At 36.7% G+C, this 21,065-nt stretch overlaps 1 protein-coding gene across 6 annotated transcripts in view; it reads left to right on the top strand.

Annotated features, from left to right (window-relative positions):
• Positions 1-21,065, top strand: part of Cept1 (choline/ethanolamine phosphotransferase 1) — a 45,157-nt gene that overhangs the window by 3,813 nt on the left and 20,279 nt on the right. For all 6 annotated transcript variants that reach the window (XM_029475330.1, XM_021158269.2, XM_021158267.2 and 3 more), the window contains exons 2-4: positions 5,048-5,461; positions 10,938-11,085; positions 13,159-13,300. In XM_029475330.1, the coding sequence (XP_029331190.1) occupies positions 5,123-5,461; positions 10,938-11,085; positions 13,159-13,300 (629 nt within the window). In that variant the 5' untranslated portion in view covers positions 5,048-5,122. The remainder of the gene's footprint in view (positions 1-5,047; positions 5,462-10,937; positions 11,086-13,158; positions 13,301-21,065) is intronic.

Here is a 21,065-nt window from a genome sequence, read left to right as displayed (position 1 = left end):
ACCTTGACTGGTGTGTTTCTAGGCTATCAGCAATAACTTTTACTTTGCTGGGTTATTTTTAACTTTTATTTTGTTATGATTTTAATTTCTTCTGTAGTAAGGAAAGATTTTCTGCCTACCTTGTTGGACATAGGCCTGATTTCACACATAATATTTGTAATGTCTTCCAAACTTCCATTCTCACACTCTTTATTCTTCCTCTTCTAAACTTCCATTTGCTGCTGTCTGCTCCTTTGGTGTGCGTTAGCTTTTCGTTTGGTAAAATTCAGATACCCATGGTCTGTAGTTGTTTTCCCATTAGCACTGGGTGCTCTCCCATGGGATTGAAGAAGGAAAGGTGGAGATGACCTGGAACAGTGTCAGCAACTTCTCTGACTGTTGGCATGGGTTGAAAGTAAAGCAGTCATCAGTGTGCCCGGGATACTTGTGCCTGAATTCACATTTACAGTGCTGTTACTGGAAGCTGTACAGGGAGACAAAGTTGCTAGATTGAAATGTTCAAAAACTCATTACCTTTTTAAAATGTATGGTTGACATAATGGCTAGGTCAGAAACAAATTCTCAACAATGTATTTTTCTAATGAACCCATAAAAGGTTAAGAGAAATTAGGTCATGAGGGGAAAAAACTTAAAAGGAAAGTATCAGTTTGTCAGCTAGTCCTGCCAAATACTTAAACTTAAAACCATTAGGGTCAGTTGCTTGTAGCTCTCAGAGCTAAAATAGGCTGGTACCTTCTGTGTATTGCCTTTAACAAAATAACAAACAATGTGAGAATGAAACAGACTGAGCCAACAAAATAAAAATGGAACCAGCTAAACTTTTATTTCTCTTTCAAGAGGAATTCCATAAGAGCTGATTATAGAATGTCAAATATTTAAAAAAGTATCATCTAGTTTAGTTATAGAGAAATTGGCCACTATAGCCATACATGATGACACATACTATAATCCTAGTACTTAGGAGGCTGAGACTGGAGCATTGAAAGTTCCAGGTCAGCTTGGACTGAGAATAAAGAAATTAACTACTATACAGGTAGGTGTTTTGGTGATTGTTGGTCTGTCTTTCAATCTAAAGTGATAACATAGTTGTTTGCTTTTAAACATTATTTAAACATTTTTTTTTTAAAAACCAAAGATGGAGATACATGATTGGCAGAGATTTTAGACATAAAAATGACATTAAATTTTTGGAATTAAGTAATATATATAATTTCTTCTGTAGTATGGAAAGATTTTCTGCATACATTGTTAGACATAGGCCTGACTCCACATAAAAAATTGCAAGCAGTTAACATAACTATTGTTAATATTTGTTATATGTAAATCTATATTATATATATATAAATCTATAATACACATATATATTTACATGTATATATATGCATATATACATATATGGAGAGAGAGAGGGAGGGAGGGAGGGAGGAGAGAGACCCTGCTCTATATGTGACATTAACATTGTACTCAGTGCAAAGGTGTTCTTTCAACTTTTTTCACCTTTTGCCTTAGTCCCTTCCTTTATTATAAGGCTTTATGCCATATTTCCCCATTATAAGGCAGACCCTACTGCTCTCAGGACTACCCTGCCAAGGCAGAATAAACTGGATCTTGTCAACAAAAAGGGAATGGGGAGGGCAATTGACTAGTTCGATTGTTAAGATACCCGAGATCCCAGATCACATTATAAATCCCCATAGCACACTGTTTCTGGGAACTTCATATTGCTTTCCGGATAGTTTTAACCCCGAAGACCACAGTATGCCTCTTGGTATGGTTGGTTTGTGGCCACTGTGACTGTAGTTCCATCAAGCAAGATTATCTTTGTTTTGTTTTGTTTTGTTTTGTTGTAAATCTTCTTGTGTTACAGTCCTCTTATTCAGTAATGATGGCTTCCTCAGGAGAGTCTTTATTCTTTTCTTTTACTCTTCATATTTACTCCTTTTAAATACCTTATATTTTCTAGTTTCAGACTATGCTTTAAGTGAAATTACATCTCTCTCCTGAACTAGTCTTTTGATTTCACTGAAAGCACCTCACACTAAACACCATATGTATCAACTGAGCATGATGGCATACACCTGTGGTCTCAGCTATTTTAGAGGCTGAGGAAAGAAAGTATGTGTGCAAGTATTCAAGACCAACTGACCTACATAAACATAACAAGATACAATCTTAGTTGAAATTTTTTTTTCATACAATATACTTTTCATACAACACTTTCTCCTCCCCAACTCCTCCCAGATCCTCTTCATTCACCCAGCTCCCGGGCCTTTCTTTCTCTGTTTAAGAAACACAAAAACTCAAGAAACTCACAAACACAAACAAAAAAATAAATAAATCCATAAAATCACTAAATCAGAAACCAAAATATGCAAGTAAAAGGCCAGTTTGACAAAACATGTCCAAACAAAGCTTAACGAGAAAGAAAGTCTACAGAAATATGGTTCATTTTGTCTTGACCAATGAAGGATAGATGCCATCAGAGAAAACTAATTTTTCCTTTGCAAGTGGGTGTCAGTTACAGATAGCTTCTTGGTTAGGGATGGCCTTCATGCCCACCTTTAAGCAGTGGACCCTATCTGCCTTGAATCTGTGCAGGCCTGTATGTGCTTTCATGGTCACTGTGAATTCATATATACATCAGTTCTGTTGTATTTGGAGGACATTGTTTTCCTTGGACCCTTTAGGACAGAGTGCTCCGCATGATCTCAGCCTCTGCATGTTGCCCAGTGTGGGTTTCTGTATTAGTTCCCATCTACTGCAAAAAGAAGCTTCCTCAATGATGGCTGAGCAAGGCACTGATGTAGGAGTATAGCAGAATGTCATTAGGAGTCAGTTTATTGATATGTTCCTGTAGCACAGTAATTCTCAACCTTCCTGATGCTGCAATGCTTCAATACAGTTTCTCAAGTTGTAGTGACCCCCAAACATAAAATTATCCTTGTTGCTATTTCATAACTAATTTTTTTCTTTTGTGAATTATAAATAAATATCTGTGGTTTTTGATAGTCTTTGGTGACCTCTGTATAAGGGTCATTCAACCCCAAAGGGGTTGAGACCCATAGACCAAAACCACTGCTTTATCAGAAAAATAGTATTTTGTTTTTCCTAGTGCCTATGGCCTATCTAGTCTTAGGTTTTTGGCCACCCTAGCAATGTCAAGCAAGCATCTCATGGAGTGGACCTTAAATTTAGTAAGAGTGGTTGATTACTACTAAAACATTTGTGCCACTGTTGCACCAGAATAATGAAATAACATTTAAAAAACAAAGCAAAACAAAACCTCTTAGGCTAAGGGCATACCTATTCTGAGTAGTGGAAAGGTTGTTTATGGAATAGGAGGCCCTCGGTTTAGTGCCCAGCACTTCCAAAAGGAAGGTTGCATGTAGCCCTTCCTTTGCCAACATTGTCCCTAGTTCCCCTTCCATCCCTCACCCCAAAAGATGACAAATTAGAAATTTCCCAGCTACTTCTTTAGACATAAGTGGTCTAGCTGCTGTTTTCTTCTCTTCCACCTCTTACATTCAATCTCTAAGAATTTTCTGTTGATTATTCCTTCTAAATAGAAATTACTAGTTGACTTGACTGTCATTTGTACTAACATTTTTTGTTCCTAATATAAGCCCTCATTGTTGCGGCCCGCCCGCGGTCCACAACACGAACGGTTCAACTGAAAATGGCAGTTCAGGCTGAAAAGAGAGGAAACTAGACGGGGCGGAAGAAACAATGGAGTCAAGACAAATCCTGATCAAGACTCAATTTTATTAATTCCAGACACTCAGTTAATAAAGGAAGGGGGAGGGAACCCAATTTCCCGCCAAGTAACTCAGGGTCCAGTAGCAGGACGAAAACGTGTGTGACTCCAGGCAGCAAAGGCAGGTTCCAGCAGTGGGCGTGGCAGGACGAATGAGCCGGTAGCTCCACCCTTGAGCAGGCAGGTTCCAGGCTGGGGGAAGGGAGGCCACACCTCATAACTTAAAACCATTGAGATCATGAGCTAATTTGTAATTGTTTTCTATTTTGTCCATTATAATTAATAAATATATAACTGTCCTTATTTATATTAAAAAGACTCACAATTATTTTCTTGTGTGCTTAATTATAATAATTATGTTGTCTCTAGCCTTTTCTGATTCAAGTGCAGCACTTCAGGGAATAAGTACTCCAAGGTCCTTACGGCTGTCACTCAGTCTCCGTCCCTTTGTTTTCTTATTATTTGACGGCATCAGGTCACCTGCTGATACATGTGTGTAGTGCTGTTCTAACTTTTTCTTTTTGTGTACAGTATCACCTGGAATACCATCCATAGCCCTTGCCACCAATACAGGTTTTTTCTTTGGATTTAGCTTTAATGGAAATTCTTATGTTTGTTTGACAATCACTTAACATCTATTGATTTGAAAATGTAACTAGTCTCTGCCTTAGTTTCCTTTTTTTCTGTAAAATTAGGATAATTAGCATACATACTCGCATCATACTTCTAGAATTATTATGAGGATAAAATTAACTAATTTATAAAGGGTTCTTAGTTTGCACGTTATAGGTGCTTAATAAATATTATCTATATTGATCAAAGAAAAATGTAGTTTAAGAGGACGATGTTGTAACTTGGTGGTATTTACAACACTTGCTTACAAGTACAAGACCCTGGGTCTAATCCTCATAAACACACACAGGTGCAGATGCATGTAAGATCATTGTAACTAAGTTATTCATTTAATATTAATTTACTAAGTTATCACCTCATTTTTTATACACATGTATACATGTGTTAGCCCTTGTGTATAAAGTGACTAGCTTGTTTCCAACATTTGATCTCATTGTTAACTAGAAGCAGTGTAAGAGGAAATGTGAGCTGCAGAATCAGGCAAGTTGTGTTATGGAAGTGTATGACTATTAAAGTCCTATAACTTCACTTAAAGGAAGTTTATAAATTTCTTAGTAAGAGCTAGAATAAAATTAGATCCTACACTAGCATCCTGTTTGATGTTAGTTCTGTTAGGCTGACTTTTTCATTTTAATTTACTGGTAATGTATCTCCTTCCAGCCCCCAGGTAGACAGCCACAGAAGGCTACCAAACAAGATAAATAATTGTCTCCAAGTAGAAGAAAACCAAGCTCCATGAGCGGGCATCGGTCAACAAGGAAACGATGTGGAGATTCTCACCCAGAGTCCCCTGTGGGCTTTGGGCATATGAGTACTACAGGGTGTGTATTAAATAAATTGTTTCAGTTACCAACACCACCACTGTCAAGACACCAGTTAAAACGGCTAGAAGAACACAGGTATCAGAGTGCTGGACGGTCCCTTCTCGAGCCCTTAATGCAAGGATACTGGGAATGGCTAGTTGGAAGAGTACCCTCATGGATTGCCCCAAATCTCATCACCATCATTGGACTATCAATAAATATCTGTACAACTATTTTGTTAGTCTTCTACTGCCCTACAGCTACAGAGCAGGTAAGAGTAACAATATGAATGTTTCTTATAGTCCAGAAACAATGTAATTGGGATTCTTAGGTCATTTTATGTAAGACAAAATATTCTCATAGCTATTTGTTAACTATTTTAAATATCCTATAAAGACTTCAATGAATTGCATATAAGCCCTTCCTACTTTATATATAACTATTGCTTAACAGAAACACAAGAAAGGGGTATTTGAGATGGCATGTCTATAAGCAAGTCTTCTCAAAAGTGCTTCCTCAGCCAGGTGTGGTGTCACTATGGAGGCCAAGAGAGAAAGATGATGTGTTGGAAGCAAGTGGTGCCTCATAGCAAGTTTAAGACAAATCTTACCTGATCATTTGTTCCACATACATCTTACACAGCTTTTTTCTTTTAATTCCTCTTTTAGTATGCAAACATGGTTGATAAAGAGTGTGGATACATTTCTAGTTTCTTCTTTTTTGTAGACAGAATTTTCTCTAAACGTCAGGCTGGCTTCAGATTTCATAACTTCTAATCTTGTGATGAGATTACAAACATACTACACTACCATGTCTGGCTTATTTTCCCAAATAGCTTGCTATACTTCAGTCAGGATATTTACATGGCAAAAACCAATACAGTTGTATAATGACATCACATGTCCTTTGAGCCGATTCTCATGAGGTTTTCTGAAGCCTGGACTCCTGATTCCAATGGATTGGGTCTAGGTTTATGTATTTTTAAAAGGGAGCAGCAAGGAGGTGGTTGATTGAAATGGAAGGATTCTAATAATCCTAAGCCACACCTAGAAAGAGGATCAGGGAGTAAGAGAGGGTTTAAGGGTGACCCAAAACATTAATAATTTATTGAACACTACAGAATGCACTAGGTAACCCTGGTTCCCTGTGATACTTTTCTTGCAGTTTTTTTAAAGTGATTTGGATTTACTTGAGTACAGAGTAGAAAATGCTCTGATCACAGGGAAGTTTTAAAAATTGCTATGAGGAAGCATCAAGGTGAAAAATGACTTCAGCACTCTTTCCATGCTCTGCATGGAAGGGATAATGTCCTTCAACGCTGCATGGTAGAAATACTTGTTAGACTTAGCTTACAGCTTTCTTCTGTGGTAAGTCTGTCATCTCTGTGATGGCAGTAAGATATCTAAGTCTAACCCTTTATTAAAGTCTTATTTGTGTTATGAGAATTAATGTAGTCAGGATGTCTAGCATACAGTACTCAGTAGATAGAAGCTGATTATTGTTTAATTTGGTCAGAGATTAAGTATATAACTTCTTCCCTATAGCTCCCTCCCATGCCTGATTTCATTGATGATATATACAATGTAGAACAAACAGCTAAGTCCCCCTTGAGTTTTTTTGTATTTTCTTTATCCATATTTTAAAATCAAAATTCTATAAATTTAGCACCCCAAAGAGATTCAGTTCATTATATCTGATTCTTTTCTGTATTTTACCAGAAATGGTGGCAAAGATCTATGTGCATGTGTTATGAATATTCTATATATTTTTATGCTAAAGATTTTTTAAGCTTTTTGGTTTTTTAAATATTTTTTAGATTATATATAATCACATCATTTTTCTTTCTTCCTCCTTCCAAACCCTGCATCTAGATACCAGTCATACTAATAGAAATGATGGTCATTATTTGAATGGCTTTAACTGGCTTTGTTTTTGTTAGGAAAAAAAAGGTGGTAGATGGGTTGAAAAAAAAATTAATCAAAATCTCCATATAGAAATGGTGACCTTGTTTAAAAAGAGAGTACCAAAATATTCCTTTGATATGTTTGTTACTAAAATATTTAAATTTTACCAGCTTAGTAGCTTAGATTTTGTTTGTTTTTTTTGTTGTTGGTTTTGGGTTTTGTTGTTTGTTGAGACAGAATCTTCTATGACTATGATTACAAGCATGTGCTACCATGCCTACTAGGCTTTTGTTTTATTGCTTTTATTTAGTTTTACATTTTATGGTCCAGAGAGATAACTCAGTGGTAAAGATATACCCTTGCAGAGTTAGGCTTTTAGGACTCAAATCTGGTGGCTTATAACCACCTGTGACTCCAGCTCCAGGGGATCTAACATTGTCTTCTGTCTTCCATGGGCATCTGTATAACATGCATATACCCACACATAGACACATTTACATACACATAATTCACTGTGTCTTTTTTTTTTACTGTGTCTCTATTTAGTTTCTGTTTCCATGATCTGTCCATTGGTGAGAGTGGGGTGTTGAAGTCTCCTACTGTTATTGTGTGGGGTTCAATGTGTGCTTTGAGCTTTAGTAACATTTCTTTCACAAATGTGTGCTGGTATTCTGCATGTCTGTACAAGGGTGCCAGATCCTGGAGGCAGTTTGAGCTGTAATGTAGGTGCTGGGAGTGGAAATTGGGTCTTCTGGAAGAGGAGCAAATGCTCTTAACCTCTGAGCCATCTCTCCAGTCGTATTGCATGTTTTATGTACATGAACATTAAAACTGAGTTGTCCAGTCACTAGTGAGTTGCCAGTTTCTGGGAAGCTTGTAAGGTAGCAGGAAAGACAGTGGTGGCAGGTACAGGAGGCAGCTGGTCATGTCGTATCTTCAGACAGGAAGCAGAGAGAGATGGATGTTGTTTCTCAATCACCTTCTTCCATTTTCCCTTCTCAGTCTAGGATCCTTGTGCTTGGGATGGTGCCACCCATACTGAGGGTGGAGCTGGTCTACTCTCCGCAGTTAATCTTTTTGGAAACAGCTTCATAGATATACCCAGGAATGTGTTTCTAGGATGATTCTAAATCCAGTCACTTTGACAGTGAAGATTAACCATCACACACACCTTTCCTTACTGTCCTTGCTTTTCTACAGGATTGGCAAATTGGCTTTCTTACCTGCCTATCAGAGTTTATAGAACCTGACTGATACATGTGTTCCTTCCTTTGCCAGGCGTTTAACTAAGCGGAGACCACACTTGGAGTAGGAGGTTTATTTTGAGAATTAAAAACAAAAACAAAAACTGAGAGTTGTAAAATAATGAGAATGAGGAAAAAGTAATTAAATATTAAGTGTTTTTACAGATTTACAAAAGGAAGGAAAAGATAGAACCAAGAAAACCTTAATCTCTATTTTTTGTGCTTATAATTGTTATTTTGCTTTTTCCTGACAGTGTGTACACACTAATAGTTGAAGTCATCTGTTTTCATAGTAACACTCATTAAAATCCTAAGTAGGCCCAAGAAGGCCCTGTGTTTTATTTAGCTCTCTAGAGCAGAACAATTCAGTAGCATTTTTGTGGTACTGGGAGTGTTCTTTGTATGGGTAAGGTAGTATGTAGCTATTTGATTTGAGCATTTAAAAATATAACTAAAGAAATGATTTTTTTTAAATCTGATGTTACTTAATTTAAACTAAAATATTTACACATGACTAGTGGCTACGATGTTGGGACAATAGCAGCTAGAGGATGCTGAGTCGTTTAGGAAGAAAGAATAATAGAACTCAGTTCAAAAGAGAGGCTCCTTAGTCCAAAGGGCTCCTTGACCATTTCGATCTGCTTACATCATGTAATATACAGCATATTGACTTTAGGATTTGTAACTCTGGCTTCAGAGAGGTATGTCCTTTTTATAGCCTCAGTGTTAAGTCTGGAGCACCAAGAAAATGTTTAAGGGAAGATCATTCTTGTTTAAAAACTAAGTTATAAATAGATTTCTAACAGAAAAAAAATCTCTTTCTAGCATAGCATATACTGAATATTTTATAACTCTTGAATATTAATATCATGAAACTTGAAAATTACCATCTAAGAAAATCCTGTGATAATAACATTTTATTCATAGTCTAGAAAGGAAAATATATAATATTTAAATCATTATTAGGGGTTTATTTTTTAAGAAAAGACAAAGTATTTTTTAATGATGTATCTAAATAAATATTTGAAAACTTATGTTCATGGCCTCTGTAAACCAGAGCATTATTGTCCTGATTTGTCATCATTTTACCCTTGTAAAAGCATGTTAAAAACAAGTTTCTTGATATATAGAAAGTGGGAAAGATATTTCTATTGTTGGCTATTCTCAAACATTCTCAGAATGCATTCACCATATTGGGCACCAGAAGTCCTGCAGTGAAGAAGTGAGAAATGTATTTAATGCTGTATAGACTAGTACTTCCCTAATAAAATGAAAGGAAGGTAGATTTTTGTTGTTTTGTTTTGTTTTGTTGGTTTTGATTATTTAGGCAGCATTTCCAGGTGTGGTGACTCACTCCTGTAATCCCAAGTCTTAGGAGGGAGGTATAGGCAGGAGAATCAGGAATTCTAGGCTAGCCTCAGCCTAGGCTACCTATAGGTTTGATTCTAGCAGCCTGAACTATCTCAGACCCTTACTCATAAAATAAGAAAGTTTTTGGTTAGGCATGTATTATAGGTCTGTATTCCCAAAATTTGGAAGGCAGACCCAGAAGGATTTGAAGGCCACACTTAGCTATATAGAGTTTGGGGATAGACTAGGCTATGTGATTCCCTATTTTAAAACAAGAAAGATGAAACAGACACTTAAGAAGCCCAGGCCGGCCATGATAGTTGGGTAGCCAAGGTTGGCCTTGAATGTCTGATCCTCCTTTCACCTCCCAAATGCTAGAATTCTAAGTAGTCTTAACCATGCAGGACTAGTATGCTGATTACATGCTGGGAGAAATTTAGAGGAGACAGTGTAGTCTCTCATGAGAGTTCTGAAAAATTCCTGCTAAGTACAGTCATCCTTTGATACTTGTAAAGGGTTGATTCTATAGCTTCCACACAGAAATCAAAGTCTGCAGATACTTAAGTAGTTTTTCTAAAATTGTCTAGTAGTCATATAATCCACGTGTACCCTTCTATATTCTGTAAAGAATCTCTGGATTACTTGTAATGTTGAATACAGTGTACATACTGCTAAGTAGCTATGTGTGGTATTATTTTAAAAAGTAAGAAAAAATGTCTGTCTGTATTTGGTACAGATGCAGATTTTTGTACTTTAGAAATTTATATTTCTGGTTAGGGAACCCAGAGACATAAGGGAACTCAGAGACACAGGGGATATTTTGTACTTAAAGGAGACCTTCCTGAGCACCCTTAAAAACAGGGAATTTATGTCTGCTAACAATCCCAGTTACTTCAGGCATCAGTAAGTTCTTTGTTATTTAGTATTTCAGTCATCTCTTCCACAGCTTTCAACCAAGAATACTTATAGAGAATGAGGAGACAATCAGGCTGGCAAGATGGGCTTATTGGGTAAAAGCAGTTGCCTCTTGGCCTGAAGACCTGAGTTAATTCCTGGACTCACATAATGGAGGAAGAGAACCTTTGACCTCCACATGTTTTCTGTGCATGCCCATAGGAGCATGCACACACTCATACACACCAAGTAAATGTAATTGGAATGAAGACTAAATATCTGATGTTAAAGAAACATTTGGCCAAATCTAATAATGAAACTATCCGAATGTTGTTGCTGTTACCTTTTTTCGCAGGCACCTCTGTGGGCTTACATTGCCTGTGCTTGTGGCCTTTTCATTTACCAGTCTCTGGATGCCATAGATGGAAAACAGGCCAGAAGAACTAACAGTAGCTCTCCTCTGGGAGAACTTTTTGATCATGGCTGTGACTCACTATCGACAGGTATTGTTGCTTTTTAATGCTGAGAATTATTAACTGATAGAAACAACATGATAATCAATATTGCAATAAATAAATTTAGTTCTCAAGCAGATGATATTTATATTAAATTTTAGTGGGGTTTTTTTGAGACTTGTGGTTCTGGTTAGTACTTGTTCATTGCTGGCATTATTGGGAAACTTAATTACTTGGTTTGTTTTATTTTTATTTATTTATTTTATTTATTTATTTATTTTCTAGTACTTGGGATTCATACCCAGGGCCTTGCATATGCTTGGCTAGGCAAGCTTGCTACTTTTACTACCATCTCCATTCCAGGACCTTTTCTTTTTAAAATATCAGAGTATAACTGTCATTTTCACAAATCCCATAGTTCTGGATAAAAGTACAATAGTGGATGACTGGTAGTTCATGTCCTTGTATTTAAGTGAATCTTCAGTATAGATAGTTAGGAGTACATTATATGCGTGAATTATAAATGTGCAGTAAGGGCCTGGATGAAGACTGATGGCATCAAGCCTGGAGAAGTGGCCTACAACCTGACGATTATAGCTAATAATTAATACTGTGTTGGGTGTTGCTAATTTACTAAGGATAGATTTTAGGTGTTCCACCACAACAGTGATGCATAGATTAATTTTTTATTCACAGTCAGTACACATATTAAAATACCCTGTTGTACAAATTTAAAAAAAAAAAAAGCTACAAGAAAAATTGCTGACAATGGTTTTTGTTAGCATAGTTGACATGTAGGTGAAATGTCTGTATTTGTAGTATGTTGTGAGTTTTTCAAATAATACTTGAGTGCATTTTTAGAAAAAAAAAATTATAAATGAAATTGAGGTAGGTATTGTCGTGTACCCGTAACAGTCCTATCGCCTGAGAAGCTACAGTAGAGACTTCATAAGTCCAAGGTCAGCCTGAGCTGTGTGGCAAGCGTTACCTGCCTGGGCTAGGTAATAAGATCCTCTTTCAAAATCACAAACAAGAAATGAATTTCTAACTAGTGTTAGATGAAATTCTAACAGAAGTGTTTCCCTCCTTATTTTAGTTTTATTCTTCAGTTGTTCTACCAGTTGACATGGCGTTTAAAATATTTTTTATGTCTTGCATGTTTTATGTCTTGGGTCCAGATTTACATATCAAAATCATTACTTTATTGTGTTCTAATGGTAGCTTGCTTGTTAAAAGAAGAAAAACAACAAATAAATCAGATTAAGGAAAACTCCAACTTTTCATTGAGTGAAAACTAGTTGGTTAACTTGAAAGACTATTAGAGTTTAATGAGGAAACTGCAGGATGACAAGCATCTTATTTTTAAAAATTGAAATGATAGTCATGTAGTTTGAGTTTCAAATTAATAGGAAATCATTTTCTTATATATGAGACATAGTGATACCTGCTAAATAAGAAAAGACAGTTTTCTACTCTGAAGCAAGTAGGCCGCTTTGATGCTTGTTAAAGCTCCCTAGTCTTTTCATTTTTTGTTTTGTTTTTGACTCTCTCTGCTTAAATGGCTTGTGCTTTTCTCAGGAGGTGGTCTTTGCCTGTTTTGTTCTCTAAATCAAGTGTGTATGTGCATGAGAACCCAGTATAGCTGCTTTTAGATGCCAGGAGAGGAAATTAGACCCCTGTTGCTACGTTGTGACCACTGAACCATCTCTCAAGTTCCTGTTTGTACTTTATTTTATATTTTTGAGACATGGTCTCCCAGTGTAACTAAGACTGGCTTTGAACTCTTCCTGCCTCAGCATCCTGAGTGCTGAGATAGGTATGTGCTTGGTAGCACCTGCAGCAAGCACCCTGACACCTTTTACTACTCAGTTAGCAATGCTATCCCTAAGTAAGGAGAATTCTCAAAACATGTTCAAGTGTTTTAGTTGCTTTGAAAAACTTTGCTTCAGCTAAATGATCTAAAAATCATTTAAAAAAAAAAGAAATAAAATAAGTCATTGAAATTATGGTGTAAAAGATAAAGAAATATCACATAACTGAAAAGAGATTATCTGTATCTACCTAAGGTAATTTTCAGCTCTATTGATGCCCTTTAGTTTTCATTCTCATTTTCTTCTGCAGTTTTTGTGGTTCTTGGAACTTGTATTGCAGTGCAACTTGGGACAAATCCTGACTGGATGTTTTTTTGTTGTTTTGCTGGGACATTCATGTTCTATTGTGCACACTGGCAAACATATGTTTCTGGAACATTGCGATTTGGAATGTAAGTAATACTTAATGGTGATTTTGTTGCTTTCTAATATGGAGAATATTGCTTATAGATTTAAGTATTAGGAATTGATCAAATCACTAAACTAACCTGTTTTTAAAGTAAACTATTTAAAACTTTTTTTTTTTTTTTTTTTTTTTGTCATATGCCTCTCTGTATTCCTTTGGGAATGAAGTGCCAGAATCATACAGTAAGCATTTTGGAAGGATAATAAAAAGCAGTAGGCCCTCACTCATCTTCACAGGTCTTTCCAAATTTACTTTTTTATCTGACTGTCTTTTTACCTTAATTCCATATCTTATTTTGTGATATAAAACTTATTTTCAAGAAAGAGTTTCTGAACTGGAGCGATGGGCTCAGTGGTTAAGAGCATGGCTGCTCTTACAGAGACCCTAAGTTCAGTTCCTAGCACTCACCCATAAGTGCAGCTCCATCATATCTGAACCCGTTTTCTAAATCATCACATAATTAAAAATAGTTTGGGGCTTTGTTTGTAGAAATGGGAGAGTTTAAATACTGTGGCTTAATTACATTTTAGTGTTTTATACTGTTTTATTTACAATTCTACAAAAGAATAATCTAATAATATGTTTGATACTGCAATATTTTTTCCTGCCAGCAAAATATCTGAGAATTTACAAATGAAATACGTATAAACATTTTTGACCTGAATGGAGAGCTTGCACCTGCCGATCAGTCCTTTTCATGATGATTAATGATGTATGATTAATGTAACCCAGTCTTAGAATGTGACTAAGGATGCTTTTCACTATCCAGGCTTTGTTTTTCATTTGTTCTGTTTTGTTAGATTTATTTTTATTTGATTTGTATGGATGTTTTACCTGCATATATATCTGTGTATCACATGCATTCATTTTTTTTAGAAACAGGAGTGGAAATCAGGTCCCTTGGAACTGTAGTTAGAGATAGTTGTGAGACATCTGTGGGTGCTAGGTGAGCTGTCTCTCCAGCCCCCACCATCTGGTTTTTAATTAATTATTATAGAACCTATTTATTCTTTCCGTTTGGTTTGGAATAAATATAATTTTTTAAAAAAGAAAAGGCTTTATTCAAGAAATGTCAAAATAAAAATGTCTGACTACAACACATTTTAACATTTTAATAAAGCCGGGCGTGGTGGCGCACGCCTTTAATCCCAGCACTCAGGAGGCAGAGGCAGGCGGATTTCTGAGTTCGAGGNCAGCCTGGTCTACANAGNGNGTNCCAGGACAGCCAGGGCTANACAGAGAAACCCTGTTCCGAAAAACCAAAAAAAAAAAAAAAAAAATTTAATAGTCCCTAAATCCCTAATGGTCTTATTTATTTCCTTACTTACTTAGAGCACCAGCAAGAATTGTTTTAATAGACCTCAAAAAGGCTAGACTACTTAGAAATTCACTTGCTTACCGCAAACTCCGTTTATATGTTTTTTGCTAATTTTTAAAAATAGAACTAGGGTTAACTGTAACAAAAGCAAAAAGAGCCCCTAGTAAACATCAGCACAATTAACCTGAGGTGCTGCCAAGCCTATATTAACACAGGAGCAATGTTCTTGTATGGAAAGGGGTTGATGGTCAAAGACTTCAGAGCTAGACACTATTTATCTAGTTATATGGAATGAATAAAAGTACAGATACTACACTGATGTCTCCACAACTTCCCTTCATTGGGAGGTTATATGGAAAGTGGAGAAAGGCACTTCAGGAGAAGAAACCTACTTAAGTGACAAATTCTATCCAGGAAAAAATGTCTGTATGGGATGGCAGACATAAGAATGGCAGAAAACTTAGGAAGTGGGCTTGGAAAGAAGGCTGTGAATAACCTTTGAGCAACCAAAATGGGAGGATTCTTGTTGGAATGAAAAGCCAGGAGATTCATGAACTTTAAGAACAAATGATGCTTGGAGCTGCCAGGATTCACAACGAGAGTAGAAAAATGTATTCTGAATTTGGCAATATGAATGATCCATAGTAGTTTCTGTGTAGTGGTGAAGTAAGGGCTAGATTGTAGCAGGATAAATAAGTTAATGTTTCATTACAATCTCCATCACATTACTCATAAAATACATAGAGGAGAGTACAAAGGACACACACACAAATTACACATTCCATAGAAATTACTAGAAATTACCAAGAAACGGAGAAAATAAGAATGATTTGTGGAGCAAGATAGATTGAGATGTAAGGCTGTAAGTATTCTAGGATAGGCATATATATATATATATAACTGAGTGGTAGAAAGCTTGTCTAGTATACCTGAAGTCCCAGGTTCAATCCCTAATATTGTTAATAATTAATTTAATTTAGTAAAATAACTTGTAGTATCAAGGCCAAAGCAAACACCTAAATTTAAATTAGATACCATAAAGGAAAACTATACAAGTATATTTTGAAGTAATAATGAAATGCCTTTTTAAAGTAAAAATGAGCTACTACAGCATGCATGGGAAAGTGCCATTAGTACTTTACACCTAACTAGCTACTCATCAAAACAGAACAAAATAAAACAGAACAGTATAATAGAGGATAGAAAATACATAAATCCCCCCTCCCCAGTACTACTGGAGTTCACACGATTTTCTCAGTACCATATATAGTTAAGTATAGGATAGATTAAATTCAGTCAATTTTGTATACATGAAAGTGAAAATATTCTTTTTGACTAACAAAGAACAAGGTCAATTCTCAGCTATGGTTTAACTAAAGACATTTTTATATATGGCTTCTTTATAGTTTTTCATTGGGAAAATAAAAGCCACCTTAACTTGAGAAATACTACTTTTGAATACTTTGAGTTGTTTTAGTGTCATTTATACATGGGTGAAAGGAATCCTTAACATGTCTCTTTTGCATCTAATAAATTCAGATGTTTATGTTCTCAGTACTTTATAAAGTAGAATGTTTTCCAAATAAGAAGCTTGGGGAGATGGACATGGTGGTGCATGCCAGAGCTTTGGTAGCTGAGGGAAGAATAGTGGAAGATCAGAGCTAGCCTGGGCTACATAGGGAGACTCTTTCAAAAAACTGAACAAAAAATTAAGAAAAAGACATTTTTGTTCTTCTTAGTCTCATTTTTAGTTCCTATTTTAAGTTCATAGTATCTTGAACAAATAGAGAAAACATTTAATTCATAAAGGCTAAAGAGATGGCTCAGTGGTTAAAAGTGTCTGCTGTTCTTTCAGAGGACCAAGTTTTGGTTCCCAGCACTCCTGCCTGGCAGCTCACAGCCACCTTTTATTTCATCTCCATGAGATCTGACACCTTCTGGCCTCTAAATATAATAAATCATTTTTTAAATGGATTTTAATTCATCTGTGGCTAAATACTTTCCATTTAAAATCTAGCATTTTGAGAAAACAAACATGCTTTGGATACATATTTCTCAAGTTTATGAGCTGCTGTGGAGCTAAAAACCTCCTTTCACAGAAAATGGTAGTGACTATGACATCTCTGCAGACCCTTGTCTCACATCCTGGTAGACTGAGTCAGTGTTGCTCTAGCCCTGTACATTTTACTGGCCTTGATAGGAAGGATTGAGGAAAGACATAAAGTCAGAGAACTCAATAGAAAAGCTGGGCTAGTGAAAGAAGAAAAATGTTAGGAGTTGACACAGAAGTATAGAAATACAAAGTCCCTTCCAATGACCTGGAGTTGGGTAGTGCCAGATGCAACAGAAGTGCTGAAAGTGAATAGAATTCATTCTGTACCCTGAAACAAAGGAGTATTATGTGCTGTGAGATATATTGTATTCCTCTCCCATTTACCACAGCGTTGTTTTTTTAAAAGAGAACTATTGTGATTTGAAACTCACAATTGTAATCAATCATCTTTAAATGACTATAGTTTAGATTATATGAAAGTTCTTATTTCTGCTCTTAAGTCTTAAATCCTCTATATCTAGGTGTTTTTAGATTGATATCGTATAGGCATATATATATATATGTATAATTTTATTTAGTTATTGAGATAAGCTCTTACTACACTGGAACTCACAGTGTAGACCAGGCTGGACTCAAATCTGAGATTCACTTGTCCTTCCTGATTGCTGGGATTAAAGATGTATGCTATCATGCCCAGCAAAATCATTTTTTTAAATGAAATATGCTTATAAATAATTTGTCTTTATCTTTTAATTAAAACTATATTTATACAAAACACTGACCTTAAAATATCTCCCACATTGTACAAGCAGAACTCTTTTGTTTGTTTGTTTGTTTCTTGTTTGGAGATAAGGTCTCTTTCTAGCCCAGGCTGACCTAGAACTTACTGTGAATAGGCAGACCTTAAACTCATGGCCATCCTTCTGCTTCAGCATCCCAAGTGCTGGGATTACAGAACTGCATTACCACACTTGGTGGGGCATTTGCTAAATTTTTTTGAGGGGACAAAGAAAGAAGCAAAATTTTCAAGTTATGAGGAGGGGTTATAAGTTGAACTCAGGCCATGATTTTTTTTTTTTTTTCTATTGCTGTCGTAACTAAAACAACTTGTGGAAAAATGGGTTTTTTTCATTTTGTAGATCAGTCCATTATGAAGGCAAGGCCAGACAGGAACCTGGAGGCAGTGACTGAAGCAGAAGCAATCAAGGAGCATTCTTACTGACATGCTCTCTTAGGCTTGTTCAGCCTGCTTTCTTATACAGTTCAGGACTACCTTAGCCAGGGGCAGTACTTTACCTGTGGGCTGTACTGCATCAATCACTAATCAAGAAAATGCTACATAGGCTTGTTTAGGCAGGCCAATCTGATGGAGGCATTTGTCAATTGAGCCTCTCTATTCTCAGATGACACTAAACGTATCAAGTTGACAAAAAAAAAAAAAAAGATTTTTATGTGTTCTTGGATTCAGTTTGCTAGAAGTTTATTGAGTATTTTTGAATTGATATTCATAAGAGAAATTGGTCTGAAGTTTTCTTTCTTTGTTGGTTCTTTGTGTAGTTTATGTATCAGAATAAACTGTGGCTTCATAGAATGAATTCTGTAGTGTTCCTTGTTTCTATTTTTTGGAGTAGTTTGAGGAATGTTGGTATTAGCTCTTTTTTTATTTTTTATTCTTATTTATTTATTTATTTATTTATTTATTAAACTCCAGATTTTATTCCCCTCCCAATCCACTCTCTGACTGTACCACATCCCATACCTACTCCCCGTTCCCCTGACTCCATGAGATGTTCCCTCCCCAGCAGACCTCTAAACTCTCTGGGGCCTCCAGTCTCTTGAGGATTACATGCATCTTCTCTGACTGAACCCAGACCCAGCAGTCCTCTGCTGTATATGTATGTGTTGGGGGCCTCATATCAGCTGGTGTGTGCTGCCTGGTTAGTGATCCAGTGTCTAAGAGATCTCATTGGTCCAGGTTAATTGAGACTGCTGGTCCTTCTATAGGGTTGCTCTCCTCCTCAGCTTCTACCAGCTTTTCCCTAATTCAACCACGGGGGTCAGTAGCTTCTCTCCATTGGTTGGGTGCAAATATCTGCATCTGACTCTTTCAGCTGCTTGTTGTTTCTTTCAGAGGGCATTCACAATAGGTCCCTTTTTGTGAGTGCTCCATAGCCTCAGTAATAGTGTCAGGCCTTGGGGCCTCCCCTTGAGCTGGATCCCACTTTGGACCTGTTGCTGGACCTTGTCCTTAGGCTCCTCTGCATTTCCATCCCTGCGGTTCTTTCAGACAGGAACAATTATGAGTCAGAGTTTTGACTGTGGGCTAGCAACCCCATCCCTCACTCAATGCCTTTCTGCTGGAGGTGGGCTCTACAAGTTCCATCTCCCCACTGTAGGGCATTTCATCTATGGTCCCTTCCTTTGAGTCCTGAGAGTCTCTCACCTCCTAGGTCTCTGGTACATTCTGGAGGGTCTTCCTACCAGGAGAGATTGTCTGTTTCCATTCTTTCTGCTGGCCCTTAGGGCTTCAGTCCTCCCCACCAAGGTCTGGTAGAATTCTGCACTAAAGACATCTGACCCTGGGCTTTTTTTGATTGGGAGGTTTTCAGTGACTTCTAGTTCCTTAGGGAATATGGGTCTGTTTAGATAGTTTACCTGCTCTTGATTTAACTTTGGTATGTGGTATCTGTCTAGAAAATCATCCATTTCATCTAGATTTTCCAATTTTGTTGAGTATAGGCGTTTGTAGTAGGATCTGATGTTTTTGTTTTTTTTTTTAATTTTTCTCAGTTTCTTTTGTTATGTCTCCCTTTTCATTTCTGATTTTGTTAATCTGGATACTATCTCTGCCCTTTAGTTAGTTTGGCTAGGGGTTTATCTGTCTTGTTGATTCTCTCACAGAAGCAGTTTTTGCTTTTGGTGATTATTTGTATCATTCTCTTTGTTTCTTTTTGGTTGATTTCAGCCCAGCATTTGACTATTTCCTACCTTCTACACCTCTTGAGTGTGTTTGCTTATTTTTGCTCTAGAGATTTCCGGTGTGTTGCTAAGTTGCTAGTGTAGAATCTCTCTAATTTCTTTACCAGGGCACTTAGTGCTATGAATTATCCTCTTAGCACTGTTGTCATTGCATCCTATAAGTTTGGGTATGCTGTGTCATCATTGTCATTGAATTCCAAGAAGTCTTTAATGTCTTTCTTTATTTCTTCTCTGACCAAGTTATCATTGAGTAGGATTGTTTAGTTTACAAGGGTATGCGAGTTTTCTGTTGTTTTTGTTATTATTAAAGTCTAGCCTTAGTCCATGGTGATAAGATAAGATGCATGGGATTATTTCAATCTTCTTGTATCTGTTGAGGCTTATTTTATGACCAATTATATAGTCAATTTTGGAGAAGGTTCCATGAGGTGCTGAGATAAAAGAGTAGTCTCTTGTTTTGGGGTGAAATGTTCTGTAGATATCTGTCAGATCTGTTTGGTTCATAATCTTTATTAGTTTCACTATGTCTCTGTTTAGTTTCTGTTTCCATGACCTGTCCATTGGTGAGAGTGAGGAGTTGAAGTCTCCCACTATTATTGTGTGGGGTTCAATGTGTGTTTTGAGCTTTAGTTAAGTTTCTTTTATGAATGTGGGTGTCCTTGCATTTGGGGCATAGATGTTCAGAATTGAGACTTTCTCTTGGTGAATTTTTCCTTTGAATATGAAGTGTCCTTCCCTATCTTGCTTAATAAGGTTGAAAGTCTGTTTTATTTGATAATGGCAACTTCTGCTTGTTTCTTGGGAATTAGGATATTGGTGTAGAATTGGGGAGAAAAGGGTGGAAAAAGAAGATTGTAGAGTAGAAATTATCAGGCAGTAGAACAAGATGGCGAATTTGATTTGGTTTTTGAGACAGTAATCTCAAACTGAGTAGGTATAGGTGGCCTAGAATTCCTGATTGTCCTGCCTATACCTGCCAGGCACTTAGATCCAGCTTTTCTACTTGATTTTTTTTCTCCATCCAGAATAGATGAGAAAATGGTCTTCATTATAGTATTGTTTCTCACTTCTTTTTTTTAAATTTAGATATTTTCTTTATTTACATTTCAAATGCTATCCCAAAAGTTCCCTATACCCTCCCCCCGTCCTGCTCCCCTACCCACCCACTTCTACTTCTTGGTCCTGGCATTCCCCTGTACTGGAGCATATAAAGTTTGCAAGACCAAGGGGCCTCTCTTCCCAATGATGGCTGACTAGGCCATCTTCTGCTACATATACAGCTAGAGATAAGAGCTCTGGGGGTACTGATTAGTTCATATTGTTGTTCCACCTATAGGGTTGCAGACCCCTTCAGCTCCTTGGGTACTTTCTCTAGCTCCTCCATTGGGGGCTCTGTGTTCC

The sequence above is a fragment of the Mus caroli genome, chromosome 3 (genome assembly GCF_900094665.2).
Source record: "Mus caroli chromosome 3, CAROLI_EIJ_v1.1, whole genome shotgun sequence".
NCBI lineage: Eukaryota > Metazoa > Chordata > Mammalia > Rodentia > Muridae > Mus > Mus caroli.
This window is presented reverse-complemented; position numbering and strand designations above follow the sequence as displayed.